Genomic DNA, 17865 nt, shown 5'->3' with positions numbered 1-17865 from the left:
GGGACAATCTCCTCCTGTACCAGTCAGATCTGATTTGATGGTACAATGCACAAAAAATAAAATTATATATATATATATATAAAGAGATATGCACTTTTTCCAGTCAATATGACTCCTATAAATCTACCAACTATGTTCTCTTGGTGCTCAATCAGTGAAATAGAGCTTGCTTCAACCCTGAAATAAAACTGCCAATACTACAGCTAAGAAGACTATATATCAAAAGTAGTGTAAAAAAAGAAAAAAAAAAATTCAAACCTTTTGATTTTTGTCTCATTTTATTACTTTGTAATCTCACTAATGGGCATGTTAAATGTTAAGGCTATACTATAACTCTATTCCATTCTTTCAAAGCATATTCCAATCTTGTGAAGACTTCTATCACTTTAAGCCCAGCCTGAATAACAAGAGAAAACTGATACGAGAAAAAAAAAATTCCGTAAAGACTTTTTAGCTAATTCTTTTTATCTTTATGTAACTTTAAAAAGAAAATCTTCTCCGTAGAAAAAAGTAACCATAGTACTTAACAAAATTTTATGTTCCAAGAGAAAGAAAAAAAAAAGTGTATTGTTGCTTTTGTCAATTCTATTAGATATACTTTTTATCAGTTGTCCTAGTAATTCCTGCATGCTGTTTACCTTTGCATTAGTGCCAAATTCTGCCGATGATACAGAAATCATGGTTCCTATTTCAGCAGACATTTCCGAAACAGCTTTGGTTTCCTTCGTCGTGACAGAATCTGTACTTCTGCCTGCAGTAGATGCTGACTTCTCTTGTCCTTCTGGCTCCACCTGCTGGACATCTTTTACTTTTCTATTTTTTAATGAACGTTCTTTTCCAATGGGACCAGGTTTATGTTCTTTGTTTTCTACTGGACTCAGATCTGGAAGCTAAATGCAGTGTTTATGGTAAGAATGTATGATGATTAAAGATATTAATTAAACTTTAAGGGCTTTCATGAAATTGTATCTGGAATAAGAATGATATTCACCTTCTGGGCTTTGATAGGCCCTGCCCGTGGTTGCTTCTGCCGCTGTTCTTTAGGTTCAGGTATTTTGTCAGTAGGTTTATCCGAAAGTACCGGAACAACTTCGTTTTCATTACCATTTGAAGCTGGAGCACCGAATTGAATAGTATCAATTCCTATTTCAACTCCACTTTCCTGGCCATTCTTTGTGACCTAGTAAGAAAATTATTACAAAATTGTCAATCCAGAAAGAAAGAACTCAAATTTGACTAATTTATATAATGCCACATTCTCTTCCCATCTCTTACTCCATTCTACTAAGGAGTTCCAGGTTCATTAAACACACCAGGTATGTTCTTGCTGCAAAAATTTTGTATTCACCATTCTCTAAACTTGGTATCACTTTCCCTCATGTATTTAAATAGACAGCAAGCCTTCTGATCTCCTTTAACTCAATTACACCAGCAAGCTTTCCTGGCCACTTGATTTTCAAATGATCCACACACTTTGAGAAATTACTTGTGTATTTTGCTGGTTTATTTACTTTTCTCCTTTGCACAAATCACCATCTAACACACTGCATTTATGTTATTTATTGCTGGTTTCCCCTTACAGAGTTAAGTTCCCAAGAAAGCTGCTTTTGGTCTGTTTTCCCCTACCCACTTTCCTCATGCAGCTGTCCTAAGCACACCTATTCGAAAAGTGCCTAGTACAACACAAATGGGAAATGTTTTGTTGAATAAATGAATGAGGAATCAATGGTCTTATACTGTGTCTATCTGAAAAATTTTATTGAACTACTACCATCTTCTGTGAATTCTGCTTCCAAGTAATTGTACTGCATAGAAAATGGCAAATAACAGAAATGGGAAACAGAAATGGCATTTAACAAACAAACAAAACCTCATTAGCATTACTTGGGAAAAATGTTAGCACTATACTCAGACCTTGACCCAACCTATGAATCCATAATTCTGGGTTGGGTTAGTAAGCCCTCCAAATGATTCTGCTACTTGCTTAAGTTTGAAAACTGTTTTAAGGAAGTTCTGCCACACTGATTGCACCAAACCAGTCTTATTCCTACCTCTGATGAAGTAGCTGATCCAAATGACGTTAAAGGCTTATTCCATGCACTGACTGAAGGTGGCTGTGGTGGACTAATGGGACCTACTGAAGAGAAATCCATAGACAATGTGATCGTTAACATTTAAAGACTAACATTCCCTAACTTGCTAAATCTTTCCTTTCAATGATACTCAATGGAACACATCATACTTAAAATTATCACAAAATGAGCATAAGCCATTAAAATTTATGGAAGCTAAGAAATGATTACAGAGCTTCTTATTAAGAAAAAAATGAGAAAGATGGCTTGATAAAACTGAGTATATAAATACAACTGGGCGTAATTTTCCCCTCAAAAAAACTCAGAAACCCCCCAAGCTCAATATTCCCTGCTCTCTGTCATTTCTGTGACAAACTTACATTTCTTTGAGATGTCATTCAGCACAGTAGATGGGGCGACCTTGTTCTCCCACAATTCAGCTGTAAGAGTACTGTGGGATTGGGAGTTTTGGACGGATTTCCCTGTACTTACATACTCTGTGCCATTAGGTGTCTGAGCTGAAGGAAGCCTAATTGAAGGGGGTGGCTGTTTTGGAGGCTGTGTGGTAGCTTGGAGTGAATTCTGGACTGCTTTGTGGGCCTGTGCTTGAGTCTGAGCTGAGACAGCTGGCACTGGAGCAGGAGTTGAGGCTGGGGCAAGTGGCATGGAGCCAGATGGAGCTGAAGCTGGGACAGGTGGAGCAGAGACTGTTGAGGAAGTTGGGATGGAAACTGTTGGGGTTGGAGCGGGAGCTGAAGCAGGTGCTAGGGCTGAAGCAAGGATGGGAATGGGGGATGGCCCTGTGGCAAGGATGGGAACTGAGGCTGGAGCTGAGACTGAAGCAAGGATGGGTGTTGGCGCTGGAACAGGGATGGAGGGTGGGGTTGGGGTTGGAACTGGAGTTGAGGAAGAGGGTATGGCTGAGGTAGAGGCTGGAGTTGAGGCTGAGGATGGAACTGAGGCAGAGGATGACGCTAAAACCGGAGCTGAAGTTGATGCTGGAACTGGAGGTAAGGCTGATACTAGAACTGGAGTTGTGCCTGAGACTGAAACAGATGCCGAGGTGGAGGCTGGAGCTGTGGTTGAAGCTGCAACTGTAACTGAAGCTACAGCTGGAGCTGAGGCTGGAGACTGTACTTGCTGCGTTCCTGTACTCTGTTTTTTAGCAAATCTTGGAGGAAGTTTAGATGTCTGACTTCTTCCCTTTTCATTTGCATTCTTTTTGTTCCAAACCTTAAAATAAGAAAATTGATAGGAACCAATTCAACAACTCAGTTCAAAGGAATGGTTTATAAATGTAATTTCTAATGGAATATTTAAAAAATATGTACTCTACAGAGAGAAAATGTCAAGTCTTCTAACAAATACATATTATAAATTTTTTATGTGTAAGCCCTTTTCCATAATCTAAAATCCACATACGGTCAAAGTTTGTAGTAAATTCATTTGGTAAGAACATTCAACTTCATCTGGCAAAGGCTAGCAGCAGTTCTCATTTAATAAAGACCAGCTATATTACTATGAATTCCAAGAGTGCTGCTCTAGTGTATGCTATATAGGGTATATGTTATTACTGTACTGTCCACATAAAATAAAAAATTACTTTTAAAAAGATCTAGTCTTAATACTTACTAAATTCTTATTTACTAAATTACTTACTAAATGTCTTATTTAGAAATATAATATTGTTCCATGACAGTGGTTACAAATTCAATCAGTCTTTCATTCTCATTATTTTCTTTTCAGTTTGATCTTAAACAGTTAACTGTTTAAGGGACATATTACTCAAAAATGGACATGTTTTTTTGTAAAATCTCATCTATCGTTTGGCTGAAAGGTGACCTCAAGAGTGGTTTCAGTTTTACAAAAAGGGTGAATTAGGGCAAGAGTCTTAGGTTTTCCTCTAGCCATGACTGGTTCAGTAACTTTGGTTGGTTTGGGGATTATTTCTTTTTTTTTAAAAAAGAGAAAAATATGAGTTTTGTTTTAGACTTCTCCCATTTTACGGTTTGTATTGGTATTAAGCAAAATGGGTGATTTGGTTCCTTTTAAATGGAATGATTTATCTTACATATTTAAAGAAATTTAGAATAAAAACTTTTATAGTTAAAGAAACGGCAATCTGTGCAACAATGAATGAATGGAAATCCAAGGTCTTTTATAAACTTTCATTAAAATCTAATAAAAAAAGAGAAACTGCAATCTACTGGATCATAGTAGTTGGGTCATTAGATTTCAAAGATAATTCTGAATTGCTTCTGTAACTGTCATGATGCATGCTAAAATCAAATAAGATAACCAAGGTCAAAATAAGAACGACATCTCTGCATTAAAGATGGTCCACTCTAAGGGAAGTGGTGAACTATAGCTATTTTAAATTTCTATGATGAGAAAATCATAGTACCTAAATAATTAAAACAATTTGGTCATTTGCTAGCACACACTGGGCAGCATTATGAATAAAAAACTAAATGAAACAAGTTTTAAACCTGTATGATTTGTTCTTCTTTCTTTCTACGTTCTTCATCCTGTAAACGTTTCTGTTGTTTTTTGGATACCACTTCAGTAAAACCATCATCATTCAGATTTGACTGGGGATCTTCAACAACTGTTACTTCAGGATGGTCATCAATAATAACAACACCTGTAGTCATCAAAAAAACCCTCAAAAATCAGATTCTCATTTTTCAGTTAAAGAAAGTTTAAATACAGTAATGTTTAGTCCAATTGCATTTTAAAAAAGAAAAAGAAGCCAGAGACACAAGGTAACAATAATTTAAAGTTTAACTTATCTGTCCTTTTCTATAGCATAAGAAGGAAATTCACTAGTAACTCAAGGACTTTTTAAAAGTGCTAAGAACAAGGGTATCAGTTTGGAAACTTAAATGTGCCTTGATGTAAGGCATAGTATTTTCTTGTCTCCTAACGCGTGTGTAAGCCAGGACAAAGCACAAGGGAAACTAGTTACTGGCATATTTGAATTTTTATTGTTGGCTAAGAATACTGAATATGCTACGGAATGCCAGAAGAATAAACCTGTTTTGGAAGAAGTGTAGCCAGAATGCAAATATGGAGACACTTTGTCTCATGTACTTTGGAAATATAACAGAAAGGACTAGTCACCGAGACAGACATCAAGCTTGGTAAAATAGAGAGTCAGCAAAGAAAGGGGTGGTGGTGGGAAAGAAGACCCTAAAAGAGATGGGCTGACATGGTAGATGTTAACAACTGGCTCATGATAAGAACTGTAAGGATGACACAGGTCCAAGCAAGAGTTTTATTCTCTACTACGTTAAATCACGATGAGGAAGAAGTGATCTGAAGGTACCAATCGGGAACAAAATGTTTATCCATAGATATTTGCTAATTTTCTTACTGCTTTTTATCAAATTTCACTTTGATACCCTACGATTTCATGGCTTTCCCAAAGTATTGACAGCAACAATGTGTCCTATTCACTATTATATAGTAAATATATAACAATTAAAAAGTATTTACTATATAACATATTACTATTCTAATATACTAAGACACAGTAACTACCATCCACTCTATCTTCAAGCATCAATTTTATAAAAGTTATAAACTTATTCAACATTCCTTTCCTTTTTAAGACACAGAGAGCCTATAAACAGATAGGAATTAAGTATTTCAATCTTGTTTTCTGTGCCTTCCCACTTATCTGGCAAGACAAGATAGTTATTGTTCTCCTTTTTAAAGAAGTACAATGAAACCCTGGGAATTATCCTTATCAAAAACTTTAGCAAGTATCAATGCTATACTGGAAGCAGATGTGATTTTAGTTGAGTCAGTGTATCACAAAAAGCCTCTATTTCTAAAAAAAAAAAAGCACCTCTATTTCTACCATGAAGATTTCTTTCCTTCTGTGATGACTTGTTAGGTACTGTGAAGTCAGTCTCTCTCTAACCCATGGCAACTGATAGACAATAAAACCAATCACTGCTTAGCCTTGCTTCATCCTGAAAACTGGCTATGGATCAAACTATTGTGATCGATAGGGTTCACTTTCCTAAGTAGATTGCCAGGCTCCTTTTCTTAGTCTGCTTAAGTCTAGAGGCTCTGCTGAAACATGCTCAGCATTCAGCTGAACAAAGGTGCATTTACCTGAACCAGGGTTCTCTATGTGTAAGACAAGAACTCTACCACTGAATCATCATTACCTTTCCCTTGATAACTAAAATTCAAGGCATTCAATTAAGATTGTGATTCCTAAATGTCCTTTAGGGTTTCCAAAACTATAAATCTTTACAGACTGTTCCATCCTTCTCCTACTCAAGGCTGGTAGGTTTGAACCACCAACCTTCTGTTAGCAACCAAGCTCTTTTAACCACTATGCCTCCTGTTGTTGTTACATACTGTCGAGTCACTTTTGACGCATAGCAACCTTATGTACAATAGCTCTGAACACTGCCCTATCCTGAGCCAATCTCATCATCTCCAAAAGACCTAATCCCATTTCTCCAGTCACTGAGTCAATCCATCTCATCCTGGGTCTTCCTCTCCTGTGCTGTCCACACTTCCAAGCATGATGCCTTTCTCCAAAGACTGGTTCTTCTTCCTGGCCACATGGCCCAAAGAATGTGAGACAGAGATTAAAAATTTTTGCTTCTAGGATGCAGCTTGGTTTCACCCTCTTCAGCACTGGCCTATTTGTTCTCCTGGCAGTCCACGGTAGGTTCAATACTCTTCTCCAGCACCATAACTCAAAGACATCAATCCTTCTATCAACCTCAGTCCAGATTGTATTATTACTCTTCAGTGCTCTAGAGAGGTCTCTGACAAGAGACTTTCACAAAGACTCCTAGGTAACTCTTTCTTGAGCTCAAAGCACAGTGCTAGTGGCAAGCCAATCTCATGTCTTTTCCCTCAAAACTAGACGGTGGTTTGGTTATATGGTTTATGCAGTTATGGCCTTATTAATATAAAACAATGCTTTCTTTCCAGACTAGGCAAAATTTACAGGTACACAGGTTAAAATTTCAACAAAAAATTCTGAACTATTAAATTTATTACACAATATCCCTATGAGATATTCCCAGACTGAGAGTAAGAGCATACTGAGAAAAATATGGAAAGTAATTTCAATAGGGCTGAAATCAAGAACTGTTTTATAACCGTAACATGATATAGCTAGTCTAATAGTTCATACATAACTGGTACACCGCCTTGTGCTATATTTCTTAAGATATTTGCTCTGTGTTGTAATTACATGAGAATTTATCATGCATATTTTAGAAAGAAAGGTTAGGAAAGACTTAGGCTGACATCTGGCTCATCATATAAGTCTAAATGGAGGGACTGACCTGGCTGGAAACCTAAATCTGGGAACTCTCATAGATCAGACAAAACACCCTGGAGGGATTGTTGGGTCAACAGCAAACTATGCACCTAACCTGAGGGCACTGATCTCTAGAAGCCTGATAGATGAACAGCAAGGAGCTAAGGAAGCTCCGTGAAATCTACTGTGGCTCCTGGCCCTTTCACTGCAGTTTATCAGTGGTCCCCAAACCCCACCCTTCCTGAGTTGTTCCCTTTTTGATGGCAGGGATATTGTGTAGAAACAAACACTACTGTATCCACACAACCTGGAATATTTTTGGTGCATGGAATTTCTAGAACTACTAACAGAATGAAAAATAAGGAAAAGGTTGAGTCAATAAAAGAATAAAGAAAACAGTAACAGACATACTTGCATAATTGTTAAGATCAAACTGTGAGAGAGCATCTACTTTCTCTTTGGGTTTTTTTGGGCCTGGTTTTGGGTCTTCTCTTTTTTTCCCAGTTGTCTCTTTGCTGTTCTTCTGTCCTGGACCATTAGGTGCTCCCTCCTGTTGATGCACAGAGCTACCATTGACGGGGTCCGTGCCAGTTGTGCCTGTAGACTGGTCATCAAACGGTCTGCAAAACAGTAACAACTTGAGCTATTAATACCTCCATATACCTAAATAAAACAAAAATATTTCTTTTACTAATTTCCAAAGTTCTAAGAATCTGTACTAAATGAGAAGATTCTAACTATAATACCATTTTGATTTTTGTTGAGTACAGAAGGGACTAGTCCTTAGAATAAGACATCATGTTGGGAAAGGTGCAGGGTCATAGAGGAAAATTCTTAATAGATCTGATAGACAATGACTATTAACAATGGGTTTGAACATACCAGATATGGCACAGGACTGGATTAAGATCTGTTGTTTAAACAGCTGTTATGAGTCATAGTTGACTCAAGGGCCCCCAGTGACAATATATGCATTTCTATAAACAACAACAAGCTGTTTCCTAAAATCAACCTTTCAAAACAAGGAGACTAGACTAGTTCCCTAGAATTCTTCCCAACAGTAAATTTTTAGGTTTCTAATTATACTCTGAAGATTTACTGACTTTGCTTATTGTGTCAAGGTAAACTAAAGTACATCAATGATAGGAGAATTCACAACAAGCACTGTAAGTGTGTACCATAGGAAAGTAATGTTACTTTATACAAACTAAGAAACAAACAAAAGGCAAGTAATGTTACTGTTTTACACACAAAGAAACAAACAAAAGGCAAACAAGTTCCTTTACTGTGGCTTTACTCTGGAGGCCTGAAAAGGAACTTGTAAAAGCTGAAGTATACCTACATGTATTTGTGAAGTTTTAATTACATTCATACATGAATGTAAACATAACATTTTTTATGATTTTGTTCACTTCATAAATCAAATACTTTTTTTAAGCTTTGCTATGATATGAACAAAATAATATCCTTCTGATATTTATTAATTTATCTTAGCCTGTATCATGCAAGATAAAAAGCTGATTAAGTGCCTAACATAGAGCATGCCTTCAAAAATTTGAATAAATTAAAATTTCTTCTAGCTGGGAAGGGTGGAGGGTCAGCAAAGGAGAGGAAGACCCTCAATCAGGTGGACTGACACGATGACTGTTGCAATGAGCTCTTGTGGTCAGAACTGTGAGGATGGCACAAGATAGAATAGGGTTCAGATCTTGTCGCTATGAGTCATACTAGATTTAACGGCACCTAACAAAAACTAAAACAGCAGCAACAACAAGAAGAAGCTGGGTATTTTACAAAACATGAAAGTGCAACCAGATTGCTATATCTGAAGTTCCAAGTTGTTCCTATCTACACAGCACAAATACCGGATTAAAATTTCCTTTAAGCATTATTATCTGAAATTCCAAGATATAGTTAATAACCTATATTGTATAGTACATTTGTCATCCTAGTTCTCTTGGACTTTTAAAGAAGTCTCAAATGTAGGTAAGCAGACATGGTTACAATATTTTCCTGAAAAATTTAAATTATTACCTGGAAAACAAAAATGTCTTATCAGTCTAGTAACCTAAAATGCTAAACATGTAACTAAGGAACTCTGATTATAACACAACATTGTTTAAGAATCTTTTCATCACTTTGGGCTAGAATTTGAGAATTTATTCTGAAAATAGAACACACTCTAAAAGATGTTCTCCTATACAGTTATAAATTCAGTAATCTTAATATATTCATACTTTCTTTTCATTTTATTGCTGAGGAAGCAAAGAGCTAATCCGGTAAAAAAGTAACAGTCTACTTTTCAATGTAGACATTTGAATTTTTAACTGCCAATTAACTAATGCTTTTTAACACTTAAGATAGCAATGGTTAAATATTTTTATGTTTACAACAATACTATAACCAAGAGTTGACATAGTATAATTTAGGAACATTGTTTAAATATTCAATTAGGCTGCTTATGTGATCCGTCTTGGCAGCTGGGTATGGCTTTGTTTTCTGGTCCTCTCTCTAACTGGATTGTTTAAAACTGAAACTGGAGGGAAGCTATTACTTACCCTTAAGAATCATCATTCACTTTTAGGAAGCTAGTAAAGAGAACTAAGTTGCTTTTTTGGGGGGAGGGTGTGTGTATGTGTGTTTAAAAACAACAAATTAAGTCCCAGAGGACATCTGTGTAGCACCACAGTTTTACAATGAGGGAAAATCAATTAAAAAAAGGAGCAATGAGCAGTAAGATTACTTATGAAACAGAGGACTTTGTACACACTCCCCCAACAGTATGGAGATTTCTCCCAAAGTGAAAAGTTCCCAAGAAGTCTCTTGCAGAAAATAGAGTTTAGTAGGCAGACTTCTGAGGCACTTTCATTAACCTTCCTCTGCTAGCATGCTTACACTTTGAGAACAGAGCATCCGTCTTAATCCTCTATCCAGAATGGTCTCTTCATAGCTGAATTTAGAAAACTACCATTAGGTTTTTTAAAAGGCACAAAAGGAATTACATCTAAAGAAAAACACTCACCCTCTCTTTCCACCTTTCGATGGGGGGCCATTCCTTCTTTCATTCCTAGGACCTGAGAAATTCCTTCCTGATTTGGGTGGACCATTGTTGCCCCGCCGATTCTGGCGATCTACCCCAGGTCTCTGACTGGAAAAACTTCTCTTTGCTATCTCCCTCTTTGGAGGTAAAGCACTCTCTCCAGGCTTTACAACTGTCTGTACATTCAAATCAGCATTTTTTTTTTCGTCCCTCTCACGCCTTTCATTGAAATCACTACTTTCAGAAGCAGTTTCCCATTCCTCATTGGCCTGATCTGATGAGTTCTGATTAGATAAGTCTGGTGTCTTATTGCCAGAAACATCCCCAGCAGTGTTGACTGGTTCCTGAGCCACACTGTTAACTGTGCTATTTGTGGCCACTGGTGCCTCATTTGTTTTAGAAGCAGCCTCTCTTTCTCTCAGCCGTCTGAACCTCGGAGGCTTATCTTGCCGTGGCGGTCTGGTGGGGCGTTGCCTTCGGGGTCTCTCTCTAGTTGGGTCAAATTTCCGCTCAAATTTTGGGGGGCGTTTATCTGCTGCCATAGGAATAAATGGCTCATGTCGTCTGGGCAGCTCCCCATCTTCTAGTTTAGGAGTTTCTGGCTGCCTTGGATTCCACTGATTGTCACGATAAGCAGGCCTTCGTAAGGTGGGAGGACGTGATGGGCGCCCTCCAGGATCCCTTCCACCACGTCTGAATGTTCCGCCTCGGCCTCGCCTTGTTGGTTCTCCTTTAGGAAGGAAACCTGGCTTAGATTTATCATCATCCCTCATGTATGGTTTTTCATGTGCTCTATTATCTAATCGTACATGATTTTCAGGCTTGAAAGATGACTGAGGTTTTATAGGTTTTTTGTGTTCTGATCTTTCCTCTCTTTTGGAGAGTTTACCTTTGCTTAAACTATCCTTGTCGCTTGCACTTTCGTGAATTTCACTGTCCGTGTCGGTCTCTGAACCCCGCTGTCGTCGTCTTTTAGGAACGACTTCAAAATCAGAGCTCTCACTTCTTGTTTCACTCTCTTCTCGCTGCCTCAGAGGCCCTGAGGGCACATGCTCTGTTCTCGGCTTATTGTCTCTAAACTGAGGATAGTCTCGAGTATGCCCTCTACCACCCCGGCCACGTCCTCCATAAGAGCCTCTATAGCTTCGTCCTCTGGAGTAATATTCTCCTCGGCCTCGACCTCTGTATCCTTGATCTGGAAACCAGTCTCTATCTCTAGCTTCTTTCCAGTAAGTCCGAGGGGTTTGTAAAGGTGGCTCTTTTTTAACTACTGGTCTTGACTCTGTTCGAGGTCTTTCTACAAGGTCTTTAGTGATGACTTTCTCAGGCTGTTTCTCATCTTTCACTGCAGGTGCTGGGACAGTTTGCTGGTTTACAGTTTTAGTTGTAGTCTCTACCTGAACAGTATTTAGAGGCTCCAAAGCTTTTGTATCTGGAGCTGTCTTTTGAGCCAAAGCAGTATTTTCTGTTGCAGGAGGTTTCTCTCCTTCTATTTGGGTTGGTGGTGGAACGGACTGTGGCTGGACTGGTGCTGGAGGTGGAGGGGGTGGAGGAACAGGATCCTTCTTTTCGGTCTTTTCTGATTTTATAGCTTTTTCGGTAACCTTTTCTCCTTCTTTCTCCTTTCTTTGCTCCCGCTCTTCTTTCATGTCTCTAAGAATAGGCTTTTTAATGGGACCTGATCTTCTCACAGGCCTATCATTACCTTCATCTCGTCTGCTGGAGCTTGGTCGTGGGCCCCAACGAGTTTCAGATTTAGATTTATACAGCTTCTCAGATTTTGGTCCTTCTGAAGAGCGTGTGAAACCATCCTTTTTTGGTTTTTCCTCTGGTCTTTCTGCTGGTTCTTTTGAATCAATGCATCTGCTTGTTACTTTAGGAATGCTTGCAAATGGTTCACTTCTTTGCTCCTCTGATTTCTGAGTATGGTTAGAGCCATGCGAAACACTTCTTTTCCGAATAGGCTGACTTTCTACAGCTGAAACTCGCTCTTCTTGAGTAGATCCAGTCTTCTGATCAGATACTTCAAAACAGACAGACAGGCTGTTCGTGTCAGTATGGTGAGGTCTAACATCTTCCACAGATCTACTTAGAAACTTCTGTGCTTCAGTCTCACTTGATTCTCTGAGAAAGTCTGCTTTTGGATGAGACTCCAACTGACTATGCTCTACAGGATAAGCAGGAGTGATATGGTCTTGTTCCAATGAGACTTCAGGCCTATGACGAAGAGAACAAAGACATTATATCTACATATAATTCCAACAAAGCAAAACTATCGCTACATATAAATGTACAGTAAAACAACTGCCCTATTTTAAAAACATGAAGCATTAAATCTTAATCACAAGAATAACTCTGTCTCTCTGAAAGTTTAGAGTTAATATTTCTAACCCATTAAGACTAATAATTTCTACCTAGAATGTACATATCAAGACATCCATTTGTTTAAGTAGTTTGAAATGATTATGAAATTTTACAAAATGCAGGTGTTAACAGACAGAAGTTGCAACTATACAGCTGCCACTTCAAAATATTTTTCTGTTTGGTTTTCTCCTTTTCTTGGCCTTACAAAATTTCCAAAGATATTGTAATTAAATACATACAATTTTCCATTGGTGAAAAAATGGTATTTTTTTTTTGGCCAGAAAACACGTCAGAATATCCTTCTTCACATTGAAATTATAACTATAGTAAAATTTAAACAAAATAAAGCACACAAAACAGACTTATGGCTCAGCCCTAAATCAGAATGAAGTTCAAGGATACTACAAATACTACAGTTCTACCTGTCCCACCCTTTAAATCCTGAATCCACAAGGTGCACCAATGGAAAGAGATGGGCAGTTCTTGTAAAGATTTTACAGACTCAGAAACCTGACAGTGGGCAGCACTTTGCTGAAATACACTTAATGTGAACAGGCTTGGTTTTGACTATATATTTTATTTAGTCTAGTAATAACTAAAATAATCTGTTACCTTACATCCTCAGATTCTTCTGTTATCTTGGGAGTGGTTGCCTGCTGAGGCTCAGCATGAGGATAAGGCTCTGATCCCCACATCATTCGAGGCTCAGAGAGGGAAATAGCATGCTCTCTTGTGGGTCGAGCCATATGCTCAAATGACTCAGAACTGCTGGGTGACCCTTCCATCTGGTCTCTTCTTATTAATGGCTTAGGAGGAATCATTCCTGTTTCAGAAGAAGAGGAAAAATGGGAAAAGTAATAAAATAAGACATACCTAAAATTTACCTGCTATTCTCTACATGCAAACATGTCCCTCCTGCCCTAAGTAAAATGGATTTAGCAAATCATTAGTGGAAAATAGGGGTCTGATCTATAAATATTAACATAAATAAAAACATGTTAGTTTTATAGCTTCAGAAACTATACGTTGGCACTGACTTCACAGCAGTGAACTACAATTTTAAAATTTCAGCGTGAACTTTAAAATGAGTATTCCATCATCTTTAATCAGTGTTATCAGAATTTACTGTGATAGATTCCATAAAAAAGCTGCTAGATCATTTCCATAAAAAATCTGTAAGGTAATTTCAAAGGCAGGCTAATAACTAACAGAGCACTAGAAAAGGCTAAGATATATGTGGACAAATTTAAACAAAGAAATACTTAAAAGGGCAAAAACAATGTGGCCAGTAACAGATGTTAAGACAGAGAAGAAGTTGGATCTCAAAAATTTTCAATAATATTTTCCTTACAATCATTACAAGAAAACAGCAATTAACTACTCTGTATTCAAAGACAGTATTTGTTTAAAATATAAGTATTTTATGTAAGTTCTTACTAGGACATATCCTCAAAAGAATTAATACTAAAAATGAAAACCTATAAATTCGAAAACTTAGAGAAAGTGGACAAATTCCTTCAAATTCATGTCCTACCCAGCTTGACACGGTCAAGATGTAGAACACTTGAACAGACCCATCACAAAAGAAGAAACTGAAGGAGCTGCAACTACAATCCCACAGGCACATGGTTCGAATCCACCAGATGCTCTGCCGGGGGAAGGAGGAACAATGTCCTCCTGTACCAGTCAGATCTGATTTGACGGTACACTCACACAAAAATAATAAAATTAAAAAAAAAAAAAAAAGAAGAAGAAGAAACTGAGTAGGTCATAAAAAAATTCCCCCACAAAAAAAAGTTCTGGACCAGATGCCTTCATGGCTGAATTCTACCAAACATTCATAGAAGATTTTTCACCAATTCTATTTAACGTATTTATAAACAGAAAACAAGGAACACTCTCAGAGACATTCTATGAAACAAGTATAATCCTAATACTGAAAGTAGGCAAAGGTATTACCAAGAAAAAAACCCCGATAGACCAACATCTCTCATGAACATAAAATGAAAATCCTTAACAAAAGCCAATAGACTACAAAAGCACAGCAAAAAGCCCCCACAATTCAGCATGACAAAGTGGGATTCATACCAAGTATGCAAGGATGGTTCAACATAAGAAAAACAATCAACGTAATTCACCACACTAACAAAGCAAATAATAAGAACCATATGAGCCTACCAATTTATGCAGAAAGGGCATCTGACAAAATCCAATACCCCTTCCTGATAAGACACTCTGCAAAAGTGGAATAGAAGGGAATGTTTTCAACAAAGTGTGGGGGGGGGGAAGCAAAACCAAGAGCCAATATCATTCTCAATGGAGAAAGAGTAAAAACATTTTCTAAAAATCAGTGGGATTCCTCTACAATAACAAAGAAAACACAGAAGGAAACAAAGAAAGCAATACCATTTACATAAGCCAACCACAAACTGAGATACCTGAATGACCTTAACTCGAGACACAAAGACCGAAACAAAGAAAACTACAGAAGATTTCTGCAAGACACAAATAAAAGACCTAAATAAATGGAAACATGTGCCCTGTTCATGGATAGGAAGACTCAATATTGTGAAAATGATGACCCTACCAAGAGCAATTGACATGTTCAAATGCAATCCTAATACAGCTACCAAATTCACTCAATCAAGGAGACGGAAGGGAAATTTTCAAGTTTCCTGGGAGAGGAAAGAGACCCTGAATAAGCAAAGTCCTTCTGAAAAACAAAAATGAATTGGGTGGCATAGCATTCCCTGACCTCAAAATCTACTACACAGTAGTAACCAAAACAGCATGGTACTGGTACAATGACAGGCACAGAGACCAGTGGAACAGAACTGAGAACTCAGAAATAGACACTGCTATCTATGGTCAACTGATTTTAAAAAATGAAATAAAACCTATCAAATGGGGAAATTACAACCTCTTCAACAAAGGGTGCTGGAAAAACTGGACTGCTACCTGCAGAAAGCTGAATTAAGATCCACATCTCATACCATACACAAAAATCAACTCAGGGACCTGGGAGTAAAGCCCAAAAAAATAGTCTGTAAGAGACAAAGTGGGACCAAGCTTTGAAGACTTAGCCTATGGTATAAAGAGACTGCCAAATACAGAAAAGTAGAACCTGTAGAAGATAAAAATCAATGAATGGGACTTTTAAAGATTAAATGTCTGTGCTCATCAAAACCTTTTTCCAACAGGGTAAAAAGAAAGCAACAAACATTTGGCAACAGTATCTCAACAAGGGTCTCATAACAAAAATTAAAGAATACTCCTGGGCCTCCAAAGGAAAAAGACTGATAACCCAATTACAAAATGGGCAAATGACAGATACGGAAAGACTTTTCACAGAGAGGACATACAGGTGGCAAATAGACAAATGAAAAAATGCTCAAAATCTCTGGAGGTAAGAGAGATGCAAATCAAAACCACAATGAGATCCTCTCACTGCAGGACAAGTGAGAAAGCTGAGTAGGGCAGCAAGTAATAAATGTTGGGGAGGATGTGGAGAGGTGGGAACTCTCATACACTGCTAGTGAGACTGTAAAATGGTGCAAGCACTCTGGAAGATAATTTAGTGTTTCCTCAAAAAGTTGAACATAGAAACTCCGTATGACCCAGCAATTCCACTACTAGGAATACACCCCAGGAAAATTAGATAGAGCTGAGTCACAAGCACAGATTTGTACACCAATGTTCACAGTAGCATTATTCACCATTGCAAGAACATGAAAAGAGTTCAACTGTCCAACCACATCTGAATGGACTGAGAAACTGTGGTACACTCACACAATGGGATATTGTGCAGCACACAGGAGCAACGATTTGAAAAATACTATGTTACTTGGGAGAGGCTGGAGAGTACTATGTTGAGTGAACTAACACAGTCTCAAAATGACAATTACGGTGCAAGACGATTATTGTAACAATAGAAGGATAACTTTTAAAAAATGTATGGGCATCAAGTGAGGGCAGAAGGGGGAAATAGGAAGGGGCAAAACCACAGGGTTGCACAGGATGGGTGGGGAGAGGTATATGGGAAGGATCCAGGCGAAAAGAAAGAGTAGTGAAGGGCAAGGTTCAATGGTGATTGATTTTATGAAACATGATTCATGACAACGATACTGAACTTTTTAAGCAAACCAGTATTTAGAAAAGAAAAAAAGGGAAAATACCACAAAACATTGATCCTGCAAATATATTAAGTCAACCACAAGATAATGACAATTTGAACTAACCAGGATGAATAGGTGGAATATCCATAGCAGGTCTTCCTGACATCATGCGAGGATCCATATATGATTGCATCATAAGCCATCTTGGATCAAAAGCCATAGATGCTATATGCTGTGGGTGAGGTTGCATGGGCTGGTAAAGAGGTCTGTGTGGTGGAGGAGGAACAGCACCACTGGATGGTTGTGAAGAAACAGTTTGTGGAAGAACTCCCTGCTGTTGCTGCTGCTGCCACTGCTGCTGCTTCATCTGTTCCTGAAAAAGATCCCACATCTTGAGATTTCAGTTCTACAGGATGAATTAATATAATCTATTGTAGTCTTTTTCTGATACCTTTAGAGAAAACTCAAAAGATGAGAGGGGTGAAATACAAGTTTAATTATAACCTTTTGTCCTATACTTACTTAAGCAACTATCATTTCAATTCTAACATTTCCCAGGAAGATATGTTGGTAAATGGGGCAGGAAAAAAGGGGAAAGCCAAAGACAAAGTTTTGTCAAAAAGGAAAAGAATTTCAAAGTAAATCTGTGTGCTTTCCATATTCTAGGTTTTGTCTAGGTCCAGCTGCCTACTGATAAGAAGCTATGCTGCAACCTCAAAGGCACAGAATTTGAAATGACCAACTGCTCCGCAGGACAAGGAGTAACAATCTCCTCCCCTGTAACTGTCTTAGTAAACTGGCCAGACAATCAGCTATGGGTTGATTCCAACTCAATGGTACACAACAACAACAACAACACTGTGTAAAAAACCTTTTCAAAATGGGCACAGGATATGAACAGACACTTCACCAAGGAAGACATTCAGATGGCCAACAAGCACATGAAGAAATGTTCAAAATCCCTAGCCCTGAGAG

At 37.9% G+C, this 17865-nt stretch overlaps 1 protein-coding gene across 1 annotated transcript in view; it reads right to left on the bottom strand.

Annotated features, from left to right (window-relative positions):
• The window catches only part of PRRC2C (proline-rich coiled-coil 2C), a gene marked incomplete at its 3' end in the record, with an annotated part of 64419 nt that overhangs the window by 21476 nt on the left and 25078 nt on the right, over nucleotides 1–17865 (bottom strand). Inside the window, 9 exon segments of the mRNA XM_006903589.1 lie at nucleotides 639–890; nucleotides 992–1180; nucleotides 2052–2137; nucleotides 2453–3305; nucleotides 4562–4716; nucleotides 7783–7991; nucleotides 10394–12628; nucleotides 13388–13598; nucleotides 17014–17263. Of these exon segments, the coding sequence (XP_006903651.1) occupies nucleotides 639–890; nucleotides 992–1180; nucleotides 2052–2137; nucleotides 2453–3305; nucleotides 4562–4716; nucleotides 7783–7991; nucleotides 10394–12628; nucleotides 13388–13598; nucleotides 17014–17263 (4440 nt within the window).

The sequence above is a fragment of the Elephantulus edwardii genome, unplaced genomic scaffold, assembly GCF_000299155.1.
Source record: "Elephantulus edwardii isolate Elephantulus edwardi_28Jun2011 unplaced genomic scaffold, EleEdw1.0 scaffold00057, whole genome shotgun sequence".
Classification (NCBI taxonomy): Eukaryota; Metazoa; Chordata; class Mammalia; order Macroscelidea; family Macroscelididae; genus Elephantulus; species Elephantulus edwardii.
Note: the sequence above shows the minus strand (reverse complement) of the source record. Positions and strands in the feature narration are given on the sequence as shown.